Below are 19,238 nucleotides of genomic sequence, written 5' to 3' on the forward strand. Positions count from 1 at the left end.
ACAAGAAGTATAAATGTCGAACTAAATAGACTGAAACACAAAAAAACGAGTGGAAGATTATTTGGGGCTCTGTAAACTGGGTGTCTGCCATATTCCATGAAGATGCAGTAAGGTGTACATCAGGCAGGTTGTGAAGACAGTTGACGTAAGACCCAACCGGAGTGGCAGATGCACTGAGGTACCAGACTACATGCCCAGCATTCAGTGATCGCACCCTCCCCGCTCCACCCGATGCAGCATGCAGCCAGCTGGTGACGGAAGGTGTGAAGAACAAGAAGAGTAGAAAAGAGGCATTATGTAGCAAAGACACTCCTCATCCTACAGATATCACCTGAAGATGACAGCGAGGTATGCTGTTGAAATATTATGTTTCATAAACAACTTTATTCAGCTAGACACCCGAGGGCAAGAGTAATAAAAGCAGTTGAATTCCTTGGAAAGCTTAAGATCACGCAACATAGACTGATATTTGGTTGAGAAATCATGTAGGATGTATCATTTGCTATCTTTATATAATTCAGTTAGGAACTAACTACTAGACTCATAGACAAACGATTTCTACTCAACGGATTCCTCCTACTGAATTTTTCAAATCGCTCCACAATTACATTTAAACTGTATACATTTACTATTAAACAAGACTGCTGAATAGTTAAAACTAAGATACTGTTTTCAGCTGCTGACTATCCATTGGCATGAAAAGAAATTGAGGGAGAAAAGATGACTTGCTTTATGATACTTTGCTCAAATGAGAATAATATGCAAGATGTGTATTTATGCAAAATTTTCTAGATCAACTCCACAAGCTGCATCTTTTATCCTGATTAATTATTGTTACATAATTTCTCTGTTTCTGTTACATAATAGTGATCCTAAAGATTACTCACATTAAACAGACTTCACAATCAAACTAAGCATGCCAACTGACAGCTCTATAATACTTTTTAAATAATAATATTTCAAACAATTTTGGAAAAAAACACAAAATCACTCTTCTGTTTACAAGACTAATAGCAATAATTTAATTATACAGCCAATCACTTATTCTGCCCAGAGCTTCAAATTTCACAGCTGCAACTGTTATTACTCCAAGCCCCTTACTCTGTGATATCAGAATGTTCATATAAAGTATATTTTTTCCTTGTCTCTTTACGTCACAGTAGTAAATATTGACAAAATAACATATCACCTACAAATAATTACACATATTTAAGTTAGGCAAAAATGCTAAAATTTTGTAACAGTCTTCAGGTATGCTTGATGACAGCTTCTTGTGCAAGGAACAGTCTTCAGCTATAGCAGCATACTGACGTATCAGGAAGATAAAAACACAACAAAATATCTTCATTCAGTGAGCACTATAGTTTCACAGCCCCTTCAAAATTGTTATATTATATTATATTAAATTCGTTTTTGATCATTCCCATTAGCTATATCTCATCTAAGGCATGCCTTAGAGGTATGGTTCATAAAGCTTATAACTATCATCAATGACAAAAGCATGTTGAATGGACCTAATTCAAGATCATAAAGCTTATTTTTTAAGTATAGAGAACAAAGTTCAAATACGACAATAATGGCAGGCACATGAAAACATCTGCCAGTTTTGGTTATTAGAAAGAAGGCAATGATACTCAGATTGAAGATGAGTAAGTTAAAGTCTCTAACAAGAGTATTGTGTATCAAAGCAAAACACAGTTGAGAAAACTAATAAATTATGGGACAGAATTACTGGCCATACTTACCTTCAGTAGGCAAAATTTGTAGTACTGTCGATAAACAAAAATAAAAGTAAAAAGTGAGGCACTTCCTACCTTTTGGAACTAATAGTTCCTTCCTTGGGTCAGAGGGAGGTATCTACATCTATATTAAGCAAGACACCATGCAAGGGATGGAAGTGGGTACGTTGTACCACTGTTAGTCCTTCCCTTTACTGTCCTTGTTGCAAACGGAGCAAGGGAAAAACAATTATCTATATGCTTCTGTATAGTCCTTGATTTCTCCTATCATATTTTTGTGATCCTTACATGTGATGTATTCTGATGGCAGTAGGACTGTTCTGCAATCTGTTGAAAATACTGGTTCTCTAAACTTTCTCCAAAGTGTTACGTGGAAAGAATATCTTCTTCTCTCCAGGAATTCACACTTGAGCTCACAGAGAATTTTTTTAATACGAGTTGATTGAACCTACTGGTAACAAATGGGAAAGTTTAAAATGAAGAGCAGGTTGCTCAACACCTAGACAAGTGCATAACCCTCGCCTCCTACAGGAAGGAAATATTAATTTTGAAAGGTAGGAAGTGCCTCACTTTCACTTTCATGTGTGTTTATCAGTAGTGCTATATAGATTTTGTCTCCTTGCCAGCAATTCTGACTCATAATTTATTAAGAGCCCAAAGTGTGCAGATTATAGCACATAATGCCCATGCTGAATTGTCCAAATGTGAACACACCGTTCAATACCTAATGCAGATGTGGGAAAACTAGCACAAATCAAAATTTCATAAGAAATTATTTCTGGCATAAAGCTCACTAATTTTAATCAGATCAGTGCATCATCATTGGAAAAAAAGGAAGAAGATTAGGATGTAATACTCCATCATGATTATTAATCGTGTTACACAAGCTTGGAGTAGATAAGGAAATCAGCTGTATACTGCCCAAAAGAACCATAGCAGCATTTGACTCAACTGATTTAGAGATACCATGGCAAACCTAAATCTTGATGACTTAATGAGAATTTGAACACCGTTCCTCCCAAATGGACAGCATCCTAAAACCCTTCCCATCTTACTTTGTACCGTGCTGACAGGAGCAAGTGTCCAAACTATAACTATTTTACTCATACTTCCTACTATCATTCAAGAAATTTCCTGCAGAATGGGCAAAGAATACCAAATAGAACATTACTATAGAAAACCAAGAAAATTTTTACAGTACACGAGAAATTACACACTTGTAGCAGTATGAGTGTCTTGGACAGAATAATGGGCAAAAAATTACTCATCTGGTAATTCTTTCAGAAAAGTTCATATATGTGACCAGTATTCTGAAAAGGTTATCAGACTAAGTTTTCAAACACACCATCTTTTTCACGGACTTTATTCGTGAATATTTCAGAGCTGCTGACATTAAGATAGTCCTGCAAACAGAGACTGAACATACTGTAGACAGACTGATGCCACATATCCATAATGGCTCAAATAAGAAGGTTAGCCATTAATGCATCTTACAGAACTGCACAGGGAAAATAGTACCCGTTTTGCACCAAGTATGACAAACTCAAGGCTGAATTAATTGCAGGGTTCCCACCTCACAAGAAGGGTGGGTGCAACAAGTCCAAATGCAAGAAGATATGTGACAGAAAACTGAGATAAGCACTTAAGCAGTAAAGCCAACAGAGACACTGTACCTGATAACATACACTGTAACGTAGCCATCATCCAGCCTAACAGTGTCTCAGGCTGAAATGCCATTGGACACCACCACAGATCAGGCCGGTATGATACAAGATCCAATAATGCCAACATCAACCAACAGTGGCAATGCCGTGCAACAGTGCTTTGTCATCAGTGGTGACTTATTCAGAGTACGACTGCCTCACAGATGAGGTCGATGATCTGAGTAAACAGATTAGTGAACTGCTGCCTTGTCACAACTGCAGCAATGACGGGGGCCGCTATTGCCAGGGATCATGTAGTCATTCTTCTACGAACTCCTTGGCCAAAAGGGGTGCAGAGCAGCTGCCTTCTGTTTGTTGGTACCACATGAAGGTTGGAGATCTGGTATGCAAGTGTACCTCACCTTGTTATTGTCCAAACACCAGCGGCAGTCAGATGGAGGCACATCCGATTGCTGATTGCAGTCTCAGCATCTCTTTACCAGTGATTGGAAGACGGGAAAAAATGTGCTATGGACACTGCTTCAGACTTTTGTATTTAACCACGTAATTTACTGTACAACTGCTGGTCAATGATCACGTTCTGCCTCTTTGCGGCAAACAATTCATCCGTTAGTGACATATGGCAGTCAACGTATTGAGTTGGACTTGTGACTGTGCCGTGCCTTCCCCCTGAATTTCACCGTCCCTGATGTCATAGAACCCATAATTGGAACGGACTTCCTGGCACATTATCGTCCACTACCAGATGTGGTGAATGCAAGACTCGCCAACAGAAACACAGGCCTTACCGACTCAGTGCAGATATATACAGCACCGAGATCATCTAGGTGGCAAGTTGTAAATACACCAAGCTGCTTGAACAGTTTCCATCTGTAACACATGTGCTCCGAGAGGGGCATGTCACAATACTATTCATTACATCAAAACTACTGATGGTCCACCAGTTTCATGCAGACATAGGCAATTAGCTTCTGGCTGTGGGCAATTAATTTCTGGCTATGTGGCTATTGCAAAGGCAGGTCTTCTAGCAATCCAGTGTCATCACATCTCCAACTAGTACCAGAGAAGTGGGTGCGTAGTGCCCCTGTGGCGATTATGTGCACTTAATGCAAGGACAGAGCCAGACAGATATCCAGTACCCTTTTAAGATATTATTACTATGCTCTGTGTGGCACAGCTGTGTTTAGTGTGATAGACAGTGCAAAGGCCATCACACAAATTCCCGTGGCAGATGACGACATCCTGAAAACAGCCACAATCATGCCATTTGGTCGACAGAACATGCACAGTCTTGGCAAAGGTTTATTGACACCCTTCTGAAAGGATATTCATTCCGTTTTGCCTACATAGATGACATCCTTGTCTTTTCAACCACTACAGAAGAGCATACGCAACACTTGGTGGAAGTCTTTAAGCACTTAGAACAACATGGTGTGGCACTGAACACTGCTAAGTTTGTATGAAGCCAACTACAGAGTATCTTTTTGGGTCATCTGATTTCATCAACAGGATCACTACTACTTCCTGAAAAAGTAGAAGCCATAATGAAAATTTCATGGCCTGAAACCTACACTGTTTCTTAGAAATACTAAATTTTTTTCTTGCGTCATCTGCCCCACTCAGCCATGTTGAAAGAATAGCCAACTGCAACACTTTCTAGACCTAAAACTAAAGAAAATTCTCCGCTCTAATTGACAAACGTGATGAACCATGACTTTGAAGCAGCAAAGCAAAGCATAGCAAATACCACTCTTCATTCGATGCACATACTGCGTCTGTGGTAGATGCTTGCCAGACTGCTATTGGTGCAGCATTGTAACAGCTAGCTGATGGTGCTTGGCAACTACTAGCCTTCTTTTCACACATGTTCTTACCTTCACAGCAAAAATGGAGTGCTTACAACTGTGAACCTCTTGCTGCTGTTTATGAATTGATTAAATACATTGCCCCCACCCCCCCACACTGGACCTTTGTGAGTAGCTGCATTTTAATTATAACCACCTAGTAGTAATTAGGACAGTTAACATCTAATTGTGTTCACAATCTCAATTATTATGTTTAGTTTGCCTTAAAGGAAGAAGACATCACACATGCAGAAAACAGTAATATTAAATAGAGGGCGATGAGTAGTACCAATACTTTAGCATCTGTTATGATGACAAAGGTCATGAAGCCATAGCGTTAGAGACAGATGTTGAGTGTTACATATTCTGTTCAATTTGTGTTACTATGGAGGAAAAACACTACCTTGATGTGTGTTAGTCAATGCTCTTATCTCTCCAGATTTTTGAAAATGACCTGCAAAGATCTGCTTCATAGGCTACAATTGTGAAGTAACAAATACAAAAGTCAAAGCAATTGCATTCTATGGCAACAATATTATGGGGTTAGAAAAATATTAAGTTAATCGAACCTAGAATAAGTAACATATTTTAAATTATGTCGGTGCAAGTTACACCTTCTTATGTCAGGGTACTTAAAGCATATTAACTAATGTTTAGGGATTATGTGGAAATATTATAGCTCTGGTATAACACTGTATAAAAGAAATAATAAAGAAATGTTACAAAATTATGATATCATGCACATGTTTGTATGGTAGCAAAAAGTCACAGTAAAAATGTAGGATCCTGAAAATCATAAAGAAATTTCTTATGCGACATTGTGGATGTAAGGGACTGCACCAAACATGGCACAGTGTTCACCACAGTGAAAGCACAGACGACAAAAATGGAATAAAGCCAAAATTAGTGTAAGCAGAGCCATATGTAAGGCAGTCATTCAATGAACTTAAAAGTAAAATTCTACCTACCAATCTAACAGAACACCCTAAGACGTTTTACACAAAATGTATTCACAATTGCAAATATGGTCTACCATCAGCTGTATAATAAATGACGACAACGAAAATTTGTGCCAGACTGGGATTCAATCCTGGATTACCCACTTATTGCAAATGGTCACCTTACCATTTGGTTATCGGAGCAAAACTCTCAGCCAGACCCAAGCTTCCATATGTTGACAACCATGTGTGTACAACCTGTACTCTTATATCCATTATGTATATTCCCATACTGGGGAGACATTTTACTCGACAGTCGCTTGTCAGCGGAAAGTACGATATTGCAGTGCCTGTGGTATTCCGATTTATAATGTAATGCTCCTTCGAACATGGATGCACAAGGAACATACTGAATAACACCGGCACTGCAATATTGTATTCCATGAAGCTCTGGTCTTATATTAAACCAGTAAACAGATCGAAACCTTCTGCTGGTGGTGACCATAACGGTGTAGAAACAGAGGATTACAGAGAGGAGGCTGAAATACTGAATTCCTTTTTGCAAAATTGTTTCACCAAGAAAGCTTGTATCAAGGTTCCTACTTTAACAAACACCCAAATTAGGCATATCAAAATAAGTGATTTTTTTGGTGGGGAGATAGAAAATCAAATTCATTTAACAAAAGAACTGATGGGGTACCTAAACAATTCTAAATAGAACTTGCTTCTATTCTAGCAACAGTCAACTGTAGGTCACTGAAGAAATGAAGCATTCCATTTATTGACAAAAAAAAGATCCAACCATTTGCATTTTCAAGAAGGGTCTTTGAAAGACACACACAACTATAGACCGATATCATGGACATCAGTCTGTTGTACACCTTTGGACACATTTGATGATCATTTTATGATCACATATTATGACCTTTCTGGAGAATGAAAATCTCCTCTGTCACAATCAACACAGACTCTACAAAACATGATCACATAAAACCCTGATCACTATGCTTATCTACAAGACTCAAAGGGCAGTACATACAGGTTGATGCTGTGTTTCTCGAATTCTTAAAGACATTTGATACAGTTACACAGCGATCCCTAATGAACGTTATATGAACATAGATAATATCAGACCAGTTGTATGTCTAGACTGAAGAGTTTCTAGCAAATAGAACGCAGCGTGAATAGAATGCAGAGTGCCACTCTTACTGGTGGTAAATCCTCAGACATAAAAGTAACTTCAGCCATACCCCAAGAAGGTGTTATAGAACAATTACTGTTCACATTACACAAATGATACCGTGGATAACATTGGATGCTCTGCGAGGTTGTTCACAGATGATGATGTAGTATATAGAGAAATTGCAAAGCGAAAAAATTGTAGTGACACACATGAGGACCAATAGACATTTGATGACTGGTGCAGGGCTTGACAGCTGACCCTCAACATAAAACAAATGTAATGTATCACACATAAATAGATGGAAAGATGCATTTACCACATTATTACATAACTGTCAATCGATCGCTGGAAGCAGTCACTCTACTAAATATCAAGGAGTAGGTGTGTGGAGCAGTATAAAGTGAAATGACCACATAAAACTAATCATAGGAAGGGTAAATGCCAGACTGAAATTCACTGTATGAATCCTCAGAAAGTGTAGCCCACCCATGAAGCAGGTAGCTTGCAAAGCCCTTGTTCAACCTGTCACTGAATATTGTGTCAGTCTGGGACCCTTACCACATAGGACTGACAGATGAGAGGAAGGAGATCCACATAATAGCAGCATGTCTTATCACTGGTTTGTTTAATAAGGGTGAAAGTGTCACAGAGATGCTCACCTAACTCCAGCATAAGCTGCTGCAACAGAGACTCTGTTCATCACAATGTGGTTTACTGTCAAAATTCCAAGAATGTATGTTCGTAGAAGAGTCAACCAATATACTGCTTTTTTTCCACGTATGCTTTGCCAAAAAAAATCACACAGATAAGACTAGAGAGGTTCGAGCTCACACAGAGGCTTGTCAACAATTGTTGTTCTGGTGCACTGTTCACAACTGGATTACAAACTGGGGAAACAAACAGGAGCACACAAAGCACCCTCTGCCACATACTACTGGATAGCTTGCAGAATACAGATATAGAATCGAAGAATACTATAGGCAGCAATGGCATCAACACACTTCCCATACAGAAGATCACAGGTTGCCATTAGTTAGTTTTTGCACACCAATTAAAAGGAAGAAGCAGCACCTTACCTGTGATGAGGATGATGCTAATAATGATATCACTACCTTAACAGAGTGAAAAATCATGCCTCACAGTATCAGTGCATAGTAGAATATGGTAAAAAATACAGGATGCATACAGAGGAGATTAAAACAGGAAAGTATGCAAGAAAAATAATCATTTAACTACAGTGTTAAGATGGATGAAATGGGAGAAAGAGAGTCGAAGGGAGGAACAAAAAGTCTGAAAATGAATATGAGCATATTGTTAGGTGACTACATAGACCAAACTTTTCATTTTTACTTTCACTGTATTATCTGTATGCTTCTACTCAACACCACAACATTCTTTCTTAAAATACAGCCAACTGGCTTTTTAACTGGTGTTTTCTAGGGGTTTCCCCCAAATGACAAATTGTCAATACAGCAAAAAAACCTACATCTGAAAAGTACGAAACTCATCCTTCAGCACTGCCAGCATTAGGATCAAAAAACCTTTGAATGTGGGTCATCACTAATTTATCTGGACTTTATCTATTCACTTTTCTAAAACTGAAACAAAGAGCATCTGATTTACTGATGGGAAGGACATACTGCTTTCATAAGCTGTACGAGTTGCTTTTGCACTGGCGTAGTGGTGTAGCTCACTCAGAATCTACTAAATGTCAACTTTGAGAACCATAAATTAGATAAAAAAAATATTAAAAGTGTTCAATTAGAGCATGAGTTTCTCTGGGAGAGGGGGGGGGGGGGGGGAGAGAGAGAGAGAGAGAGAGAGAGAGAGAGAGAGAGAGAGAGAGAGAGAGAGAGAAAAGGTTGTCAAAGTTTCAATACAGAAGAGTACCACTTACTTAGCGCACTTGGACCAATGAAAAGAGGGGTAATGTGGAATAACTTCACAATGCTATTAAAGGATTTGAGCAAATGTGCTTACAAGAGCAGTGAAGTCTTTATTTGCTTATCAAATGTGCTTATTATCATTTGAAATGCAGAATCATAGTACAGATGTCTTTCTTGTAATTATGCGCAGCTTTTTATAAATCCTCTTCTCAATGAGTTATCATTTTTATGTCTTCAGCTTCTTATATGCTCACTATTATAGCCCATTTTATTAATATGACCTGCATGGACAAGTATACACGTTTTATTGTATATAATTCATTAGTTACCTTTTCCAAACACATCAAGGGTAAGAATGACTCCCCCTTGTTCTGTTCTCTCAATAAATATATTACTGTAATGGTTTTATATAATCATATTGGTTACGGCTAACTTTTATTCTATGATCTGTGGAAAAACAAAGTAACACACCTGCTATCCTTAGATGTTGTGGTAAAAGAGACTATTAAGATTATATACAAAAGATACTTTTTCTGGTCATAAATGCTATTTATAAATATCATCATTTACAGAGTCTATGTTGGCGTCATGTCAATAGTTTTATTTCTTAAAATACACCATCTCGTCAGTGGATGTTTCCAACTTAAGTGTCTTGCTAAATTTTCTGCATATTGCATAATTCAAAAATGAAATGTCATGTGGCTAGGGCCTCCCATTGGGTAGACCGGTCGCCTGGTGCAAGTCTTTTGAGTGATGCCACTTCGGCAACATGCGTATCGACGGAGATGAGATTATGATGATGATGAAGACAACACAACACCACAACACCCAGTCCCTGAGTGGAGAAAACCTCCGACACAGCCGGGAATCGAACACGGGCCCCTTAGCATGGCATTCTGTCGCGCTGACCACTCAGCTATCGAGGTGGACTGCACAATTCAAAATCCCAATGCACTGCTGGCCACCTGCCTAATTACACACCCGTTTACTAACCCCAACTGGAATCCGGTATTTGGGAAGAGTAGAAACCATTTCTGGAAGATCTAAAAAGGTCCAAATCATTTCTCGCTTCCTGTAATCTGACCACAATATTAAGGAGATGGGGAATTTTTTAAAGTGATTATTAGCCTGATTCTGCAACCACTTTGCTACTAACATTCCAATCATTACCACAAGTCCTGCCATAATTTTAAATTTAGACACAATACATTAAGATGAAGTAACTGATACTGTCTCTTGGCTGTTATTCTCTCTTACAGTCAATTAATTAATTGCTGGGGTTTATACTCTTCTATTGCGCTGTTCCTTTGCACATTTGATTTAAAAAATTACCATTTTCCTCCATTTGGTCAATTATTGTTGTTGCAAAAAACTTGGCATTTAACTATTCTGATTTACACTTATTAAAATATTCTGGATTATTATGTCATGGTCAGATGAATTTCTTGTCAAAACCCAACATTTTGTCCTTGTCTGAAGAGAAATCTTCAAGGGGGATTGTAGCTTTTTCGAAGATACGATGCACCTCTTGCTTGTTACAGACCTGTCAGTGCACTAGTCAGTAGCAAGCCAATGTGTGCATCACTACAGCTCCTCTTGAAAATGTCCTACAAAGACGAGGATGAAAGATTGGGTTTCAACAACAAATTCATCCAACGATGGCATAACAATCCAAAATATTTTAAGACGTGTCACATTTTCAGATGTCAAAGTTTATATTTTCACATTTAGCTTGTATTAGAACTTGGTTCCTCAGAATCCCCCCCCCCCCCCCCCCCCCCCCCCATCAATAACTTTACACAGTATCCACCACTTTTTCCCAGTAAATGTTACATAGCTTCAGTCACCATCCTACAAGCCATACATGGCATCCTCCCCTCCTCCCTCACTTCCCAATTAATCTAAGACAAAACAAGCATCTCAACCCCATCCCACTCATGTTCGAATAAGTGCACCATAATTTCCTCCTCCTTTCCAGTCACCTCTTACATCATTGTCAATACTGAAAAGAGCAAATAAGGAAAGAACACACAATTGTGTGTCTATCATTCATAGCTGAATAGGCTTTGAGGTCTTTGTTTATTTTTATAAAGGTACAGCTATTAATTATCTGGAATATCAAACAAACGTTACTGTTGCGTATTTTGTTTAGTATGTACTACACAGAAACTTATTTTGGTATTTGTGACTTCTTAATACATATTTCACGGAAGAGTAAATACACCTGTTCCCATAGTTACAGATACTGATTTTTTCCATAGTAAATACCTACTGAGGGATTACCCAGCACATCACAAAAAAAATTGCAATATGATAATTACAATGATTTACTGAGACCCATCAAATTCTAAATGCATCTGTCATGGTGTAACAACTAAATGTAATAGCAATGAGAAAGCTATTTAGCTCCATTATTATTCTCAAGTGCATAGCTCTTACTAAGACATAGTTTCCCACCAGTGCAAAGTCTGAGAAGTATGTGGGAAGTAGAAGAGTTTAAGAAACTGATGACAAAATTTACTTTTATTCACATTTTTAAATGGTGATCCACAGAATCTATTTACAAAGCTACTCAAATTGTAATTTTATTGTAGCACTGAATTAATCCTGCAATGGAGTTAAAACTCATGAACAGGTGTTCACTCACTAAGAGATCAAACTACCATTGTAAATAGGAAAAGTCCTCAATACTTGTATCTAAACAAGAATTAAAATAATTCTATTAAATACTGTAAATTTATGGATAATATTTACAACTGATGAGAATATGTAGTACATTCCATGACTGAAGATATAAATAATGTATTGACATACATTTAACAACTAATTTCACAGTGATTTATCATTAAAATATATATCTTAATATCCCATTTATGTAGCCTACACATTCTGCTGCACAAAACTGAGATAAGTGAATATAAAATAGTATTTTGTGAACAATTTTAGAACTGAATTATGTTTATTTATATATAATAAATAAAATAAGGGCACTCCTGAATGATCTAACATGTTTAATCACCTTATTACACCTTTTGTTTACGAGCTTTTTTCATTTGTTATAAAAATGCCACTTACTGTGAGACCTCCACATCATATTGTAGTAAATCATTAAAGTTGTAATTCTTTTGTTCGTAAAAGCAATCTCTCAAGAACAACTAATACCTGTGCTGTGCAACAAATATGTGAGGCATACGACACACACAAAGCATTAACTTGAAAGTTGCAGAAAATTCATTTGACTGGAGTCTCAACAATAAAAGGAATAATAGTACCAACAATAAAAAATAATGTGTGTGTGTGTGTGTGTGTGTGCGCGCGCGCGTGTGTTTATGCACTTGCGTACCTGTACACAAATGAGAATATAAACGAAATATGAATCTCTATAACAGAAGAAAGGTAACATGACAGTGAAATAAGTATTGATGTAGGGGACAGCAGAGAGGCATACTTTTTACTAAATATTATCATACTGATGTATACATTTTACAAAAAGTATTTCAATACGACAACACAGCCGTAACTACAATCAACAGGAACTTTCTACACATGTATTGCAAAACACCACAAGTATATCATATTACTAGTATTTAACAGCACATATTCTAAATCTGGAAGACAAGTCACCTGGTGAGAATACTTGTTCTACAATTTTGACAATACACTTAATGTGAAATGTAATGTCTGGCCTCTGAGACAGGGAATTTGGCAAAATCGAGGAATGTAGCATCAGATGTAATATGTATGAGTAACATGCAAACACACTGACAAAAATCTATTGCATTATATCTTTCATTGAGCAATTCAGTATAATGTATATGATGCTAGCCAACAAAGGATGGTACATACACTGCATTCGTTGTCTGTTGCCATTGCCGTAGAATACAACTGGGACTTTTTAAGGGTAGATAATGGTTCACAACATAGCCACCACAATCATAAATTAAATTTTCTATACATTTACAATTAATAGTAGTAGAATGATATAGATGCCACCAAAAATTATAATGAATCATAAAAATGTAATAACTTTAATGGCAGCATAGCTAAAAATATGTATTAGGGGGGAGGGTAGGCATTATTACACCCTTTTGTAAGATTACTGCAATAGAACATGGTGGAACACATAACTGGTTTGCAAGAGAATCAGCACAATTATGAAGTAATGGTTACACAGTTTATCAGGCAGATGCAACACAAAGAAGCAACTGATGGAGAATTTACTGATATTGATGTTTAAAGAGCTGGAGAAATATTCCATGAGGGAAGGATGTAAGAAAATAAGAGAAATGGGATAGTATTCAGTGGCAGATGAAAAGAAAGGGGGGGAAAAAAAAAGATTATGGTTTAATGCTCTGTCGATGATGATATAAATTAGTAATAGAGAACAATTTCAGATCGGATATGGTTGGCAAAGGAAATTGGTAGTGTCAAATTTAAAGGAATTAACCTGACATTCCTCTTAAGTTATTTAGGGAAATCGCAGAAAACCTAATTCTCGGTATATGAACTCCACTTTTGTCAAATGAGAGACCACTGCCTCAATCACTGCAACATATCACTTCATACAAATATACAAGTGAATATAAAGAAGGGGTGTGCAAGAGGTTAAGGAGGAGCTGAAGAATAGTAGTAGTAGTAGTAGTAGTAGTAGTAGTAGTAGTAGTTTTACTACCAGCAGGAGGAGGAGGAGGAAGAGGAGGAGATGTGGCAGGATTAGGAGGAAGTAGTATTGCCTTTGTGCTTGGCAAATCTGGTTTCTTCAATTTCCATTAAAAAAAAATCCTGTTATAAATATGACACACTACTCCAGAGACTTCACAAAAATGAATTTCTAAAAGTATAATCCACATCTCCAATATAACACAGCCATTTCAGAAGTGACACTAAAGGGCATTATGGATAATTAATATATATCTTTAAGAGCAGGAGGAGAACTGATCTCTTCCTTGAAGTATGTGCCTTTGATAAATATTTGAGGTCAGAGGTGACTTACCTTTATTTTTAATTAGTACAAAATGTTTCGCAATGGCAACACAATTTAATGTGTAATGAAACTGCACTGAAATTTTTATCCAATATAGCTCATTATTGCTTTGATTACCACACATGAATGTCATAGTATAACTCATTCAATTGATAAATGAATAGAAATCCCTGCATATACACAACCACATTGATGATAAAATTAATAGAAATGCAAGTACAAAAAGTCTACAACTTGGCAGCTTCTACACATATTTCTTTGTATCAAATGGAGAAAGACAGATGGCTCATACAAAAATCACAAGAAATTTGTATTGGAAATATACAATTGAAATGGAAGACTACATCACAACAACTTCTTAAAATCTTTCAAATGTATCTCTCATTATAAAGAATATCAAGTCATTGTTATCAGAAGTTACTTAGTACTCACAATTATGGCAACAAATTAGCACAACACTTATCAGGAACACATATATTGAACTGTGCACTTCAATATTCCCTTGTTTGTAAAACACTACAAGCTGATAATGTAACTTAACAGCAAAAATTTCATGTTATGAATATTTTTCAATTGTTTGCATAAATGTACAAAAAAATTCTGTAGTAAAATACTGAAAAGTATGTCTCAAAAGAGTATCTCAATCTTCATCTAGTGAAGATAATGTGAGAATAAATTACCATCTAATAACCTTTAGAACATTATTTACAACAGAACTAATAACTATACAGTATGGTGGTTTGACAGAATTTATTTTTTGGAAGTAGAGAGATTTGAGTGGCTCTAGGCCAATATCACAACCAGGCACAATATTAAGAAACACAACTTTTATCTGAGCCAGTTTACACACACACATATTTGTTTAATTTGGCACAGAAGTATTTGGTTTGAGCATACATTCAAACACAGACAGCTAAACAGGGGACCAGGAAAGAAATAATTCTGCAGAAGTTTTCACATAGAACAAGAAGAACCATTCTTAATGGCTGCCAATGCAAAACGTGTGTCAAGAAACGAAAAAACAAAGTAGTTATGCTCTAACATAACTATCATGATATCTACAAGTCTGCAATGAAGTTAATAAACTTTACTTTCTTATTGGTGAATTTTTCAGTAGTTTCCTTCTGTTGGGCCATTAAGCACATACCTTCAGTTCTCAAATTGGCTTGTTTATAGCTTTTCTAATATTGCAGTGAAATGAAGTGAGAAAAGTTGTTTCACACTGTAGTCTCCTTATCACTTATTACTTTAATTCCCTCTTTAGTTATCTGAATCTGAACACTTGCAACAGGCTCATCATCTCTTTCATTTGGAGGTGTCACTTTTGTTTCACTCACCTGTTTCGCAATTCTGTCACCAGTAGGTGTGGAAATTATTTGCACTGCTTGACCTGGATAGCCAATTGCAGAGCGTTTTGAGTTTTCATCATTACTTAGTCTCTCTGCATAATGCACCTCATTTTCAATATGTTCTCCAGAAATGTGTTCAACTCTAATATATGTGACTGGGACATTAACACAAGGATCATTTTGTTCTGAATTTTTCTTATTTTGGAATTCACAATCATACGTGAGGGCCGTGATCTGTGTATTTGGACTGGGCGAATCCATATTCACATCACTGGGGGAAGGAGTCAGAAATGGTTGTGTACCACAAAATTCTGGATACAAATACTTACTGCTCAAATGATGGAGCACATCAGGATAGCATGAAAAAGAAAGAAAATTTAACTGAACAAGTGATTTTGAAATGATTTTGTCATGTCACTTTTTGTTGCGTGGATTTTGCATCTTAAGAAAAATAAAACACATATCTTTTATAAATAGCGACATAAATATTTATTAAATATGAATTTTACATTTTTACTTTCATTGCATAGATGGCATTAACAAATACTTTAGAACAGAAAGATCTTGTAATAATGTGTAGATGAAAATTATATAAAAATATTATTTACTTTTTTTCCTATTTTATTTTTAAATTGCTTAACTTGCAGATCAATGAACTTTGTCTGATAGCTCCACAAGTCTGATAAATAACTTTCACTTTCTAAAAAGTAATATTATTGTTTTTTGTTCAAGCCACTATAATTTGCACAAGGATTTTTGTACTATCATACTAAGTTGTCGCACATCATACTTTTTAAAATTAGATAAATGGTATCACTCTTAATATCAACATCACCTAAAAAACTGAATAAGGTCAATTATTTTTGCAAGAAAGTAAGGCAAAAAGAAATAAATTAAAGCAACATAGGAAGTGAAATGACTGCTTGGTGACAGTTTTACCATGACACAAAGTATGATCAGATCTGTGATCTCCAGATTTCTCAGACTGCAGCCAAGTTGATGTTACCCCCCCCCCCCCTTCCCCCTTCCCCAATGTTATTTTGGCAGATCTCCTGGCTGCATTTTTCTTTTTTGCATAGTCTGCTGCAGCTCGCTGTCTGGATTCCAACCAACCTGAACTGAACAGGTTGCCTTTTCTTTTCAAAAAAGAAACTGTTTGATGTTCTTGCCAGTGATGTTCTGCTGCTGCACATCTGGTCCCTAGCTTTATAAGATAAATATAATTTTTACAGTATCTAAGATGAAAGGGATGTGGTTGGGAAGAAGCATCACAACACATCTTTACTTAAATTAAAGCCACCAATTCTGTTGTGAGAACTATCTACACACTATTCTCAATCATGTCCTTTATTACGTAGTGTTAGAAGCATGGAGCCTGTACTACAAACCTGGTACCATTGTATTTCACTTCATGCTCAGAGGTGATGCAATGACTGCTAATTTAGTTGGCTGCTTGAGTTGTGTCTAATGCTAATGTTTTTAACATTTAAAGTTCTTATAGTTTGTATATGGTAAAGAATGCCACACTGATACTATACGTGGTGTAAACCAGATCTTGGAGTGGACACCGGAATGAGTCAGCTGCAAATTCTAATTTTTGGAGATTATAAATTTCACTGAGAAATCTGTAAGAGTCACAAGATGACATCTCCTTTGTCAACATTTATTAATTAGAATATGTCTATGAGCTAATATCTATTAATACAGACAATCTGATTTCAGATAAACACTTTCCATTCTATGCGTGCTGTTGTACTGTGTTTCCTCGGCAATTCATGTGCAAATATAAATCAATGGAAGACATCAATGTGTGGAAAAAATATAGTAATTTGAATGCACTATTAATAACACAATCATCCATATTTTCACAAACCTATGCTTAATAATCATTAAAAGTCGCTCTAAATAACTTTAAAATTCAAGAAACACTTCTTTTCAAATCTTCTATAACGACTTGTAGACTATTACCACTAGGCAGCTTGTCAAAAACTGTGGAGGTATAGTGAAAGTTAAGTTGTAGTGTTTAGAAGTATTGTAACAAATTTACTTTTCATTTTCTGTCAAAAGAAATCATAAATATTTGTTAGTTTTTAACTCTACAAGAGGTCTGTAGGGATAATGAATAAATTCTAACATATTTTAGGTAATAGCAGCATAACACCTTCATCAGCCACTACCACAACAGAAATAATGAGATGTTACTATATCCTACAGATGTCTCAGTTTTAAGTAAGTACATATTAAACAAATAAGAATGCATCCTTTTTTGTTAATTCTGATACAGGAAAAAACAATTTTGTTACTTTTTAAAATTGTTTTCACAATGGCTGCTCTCCTTGTAACCTTGAAATACTAGCTTCACTAACCATGGGAATTAACAGTTTCAGTCTTCTGAAAATTTAGCATTAAATTAGTGAGATTAGGTACTGCCAGGATAGTATGAAAGATACGAGCCTCTCTCTCTCTCTCTCTCTCTCACACTCACTCACACACACACACACACACACACACACACACACATTGGAGCCAGTGGCTCCCTCTTCTGGCAGAAGAGTTGAAGGGTGAGGAAGAGGGGTGAAGGAAAAGGACAGGAGAGGTGTAGGGAAAGGGGTACAGTTCAGAAAAGTCATCCGGAACCCTAAGTGCCAGGAGGGAGTTACTGGGCACGATTTGCAGGAATGACTTTCCCATCCTGCCTGGTAAGTCTCCCCTGACCCGGGGTTATGGGTGACTTTTGCAAACTGTACTCCTTTCCTAAACCTCTCCAGTCCTTTTCCTTCACCCCTCTTTGTCCCCCTGCAACTCTTATGCCAGAAGGCAGAGTCACTGGTTCCAAAAGCTAGTAAAAGTTAAATCCTTTTGCGTATGTGTTCCCCTGCCGCCACTTGGTGAATAGATTTTTTTTATCTATTCATTTATATTATCAATAATTGATTATTTTCATTGATATGTTTGTGTACTCTGTCTTAGTTAGATCTGACGGAGGGCACTGTCCAAGAGCTCAGCAATTTTTTTCAATTTAGTTTGTGTGTCTATTGAACACTCAACACCTTAATTAAAAATGAGTGGTTACCTTTACTCTTTCCACTACAACCAGTCTATCATTTAGAAAGTGTGTTTTCAGTAGGCTTGTTGGGTGTTTGTTCTTTGCATTTCCTACAATTTTGTATTAGGCACTGCTAAATTTTACTACCATTAAATTGCAAAACCGGATTTTTTCTCTTGTGTGGTTTGCTTACTGTGCTAAAATGAAGAAATAACACAAACAAGTAGTGAGATTTCAACCAGTTCGAAGGCACATTAAACCAAATGTGATTCACTTCCTATTAATGTATGAATGTCATCCAAAAGAAAAATCCAAAAAATTATGTCTTCTGAAGTATCAAGTCAAAAATACCCTTTCAGATTATTTTTTTTTTAATTCCTGTCTTGTCCTGCTCTGTGCCTCTGACCTCAAATCCACTGTACATATGTGTGATGTTTAGTAAGGAGTAGATTTCTTTAATTTTATTTGAATATAGTTCGATTTGTAAATTCTTCATAGACCTTTAAAAGAGGAATACTGGACAAAAGGAACAGTGAACTACATTACAGGCACAAACTGATATCACTGATCCTGATGAAATGATTGTCTTCATTACAATGTGAAAA

At 36.5% G+C, this 19,238-nt stretch overlaps 1 protein-coding gene across 2 annotated transcripts in view; it reads right to left on the reverse strand.

Moving 5' to 3' along the window:
• The window catches only part of LOC126253032 (nicotinamide/nicotinic acid mononucleotide adenylyltransferase 1), a 126,506-nt gene that overhangs the window by 36,934 nt on the left and 70,334 nt on the right, over positions 1 to 19,238 (reverse strand). Inside the window, exon 6 of one of the 2 annotated variants that reach the window (XM_049954100.1) lies at positions 15,576 to 15,915. The exons of the other annotated variant lie outside the window; for it this stretch is intronic. Coding sequence (XP_049810057.1) covers positions 15,576 to 15,915 — 340 coding nt within the window. The remainder of the gene's footprint in view (positions 1 to 15,575; positions 15,916 to 19,238) is intronic. 2 annotated transcript variants of the gene reach the window in all.

Source organism: Schistocerca nitens, chromosome 4, assembly GCF_023898315.1.
Source record: "Schistocerca nitens isolate TAMUIC-IGC-003100 chromosome 4, iqSchNite1.1, whole genome shotgun sequence".
Classification (NCBI taxonomy): domain Eukaryota; kingdom Metazoa; phylum Arthropoda; class Insecta; order Orthoptera; family Acrididae; genus Schistocerca; species Schistocerca nitens.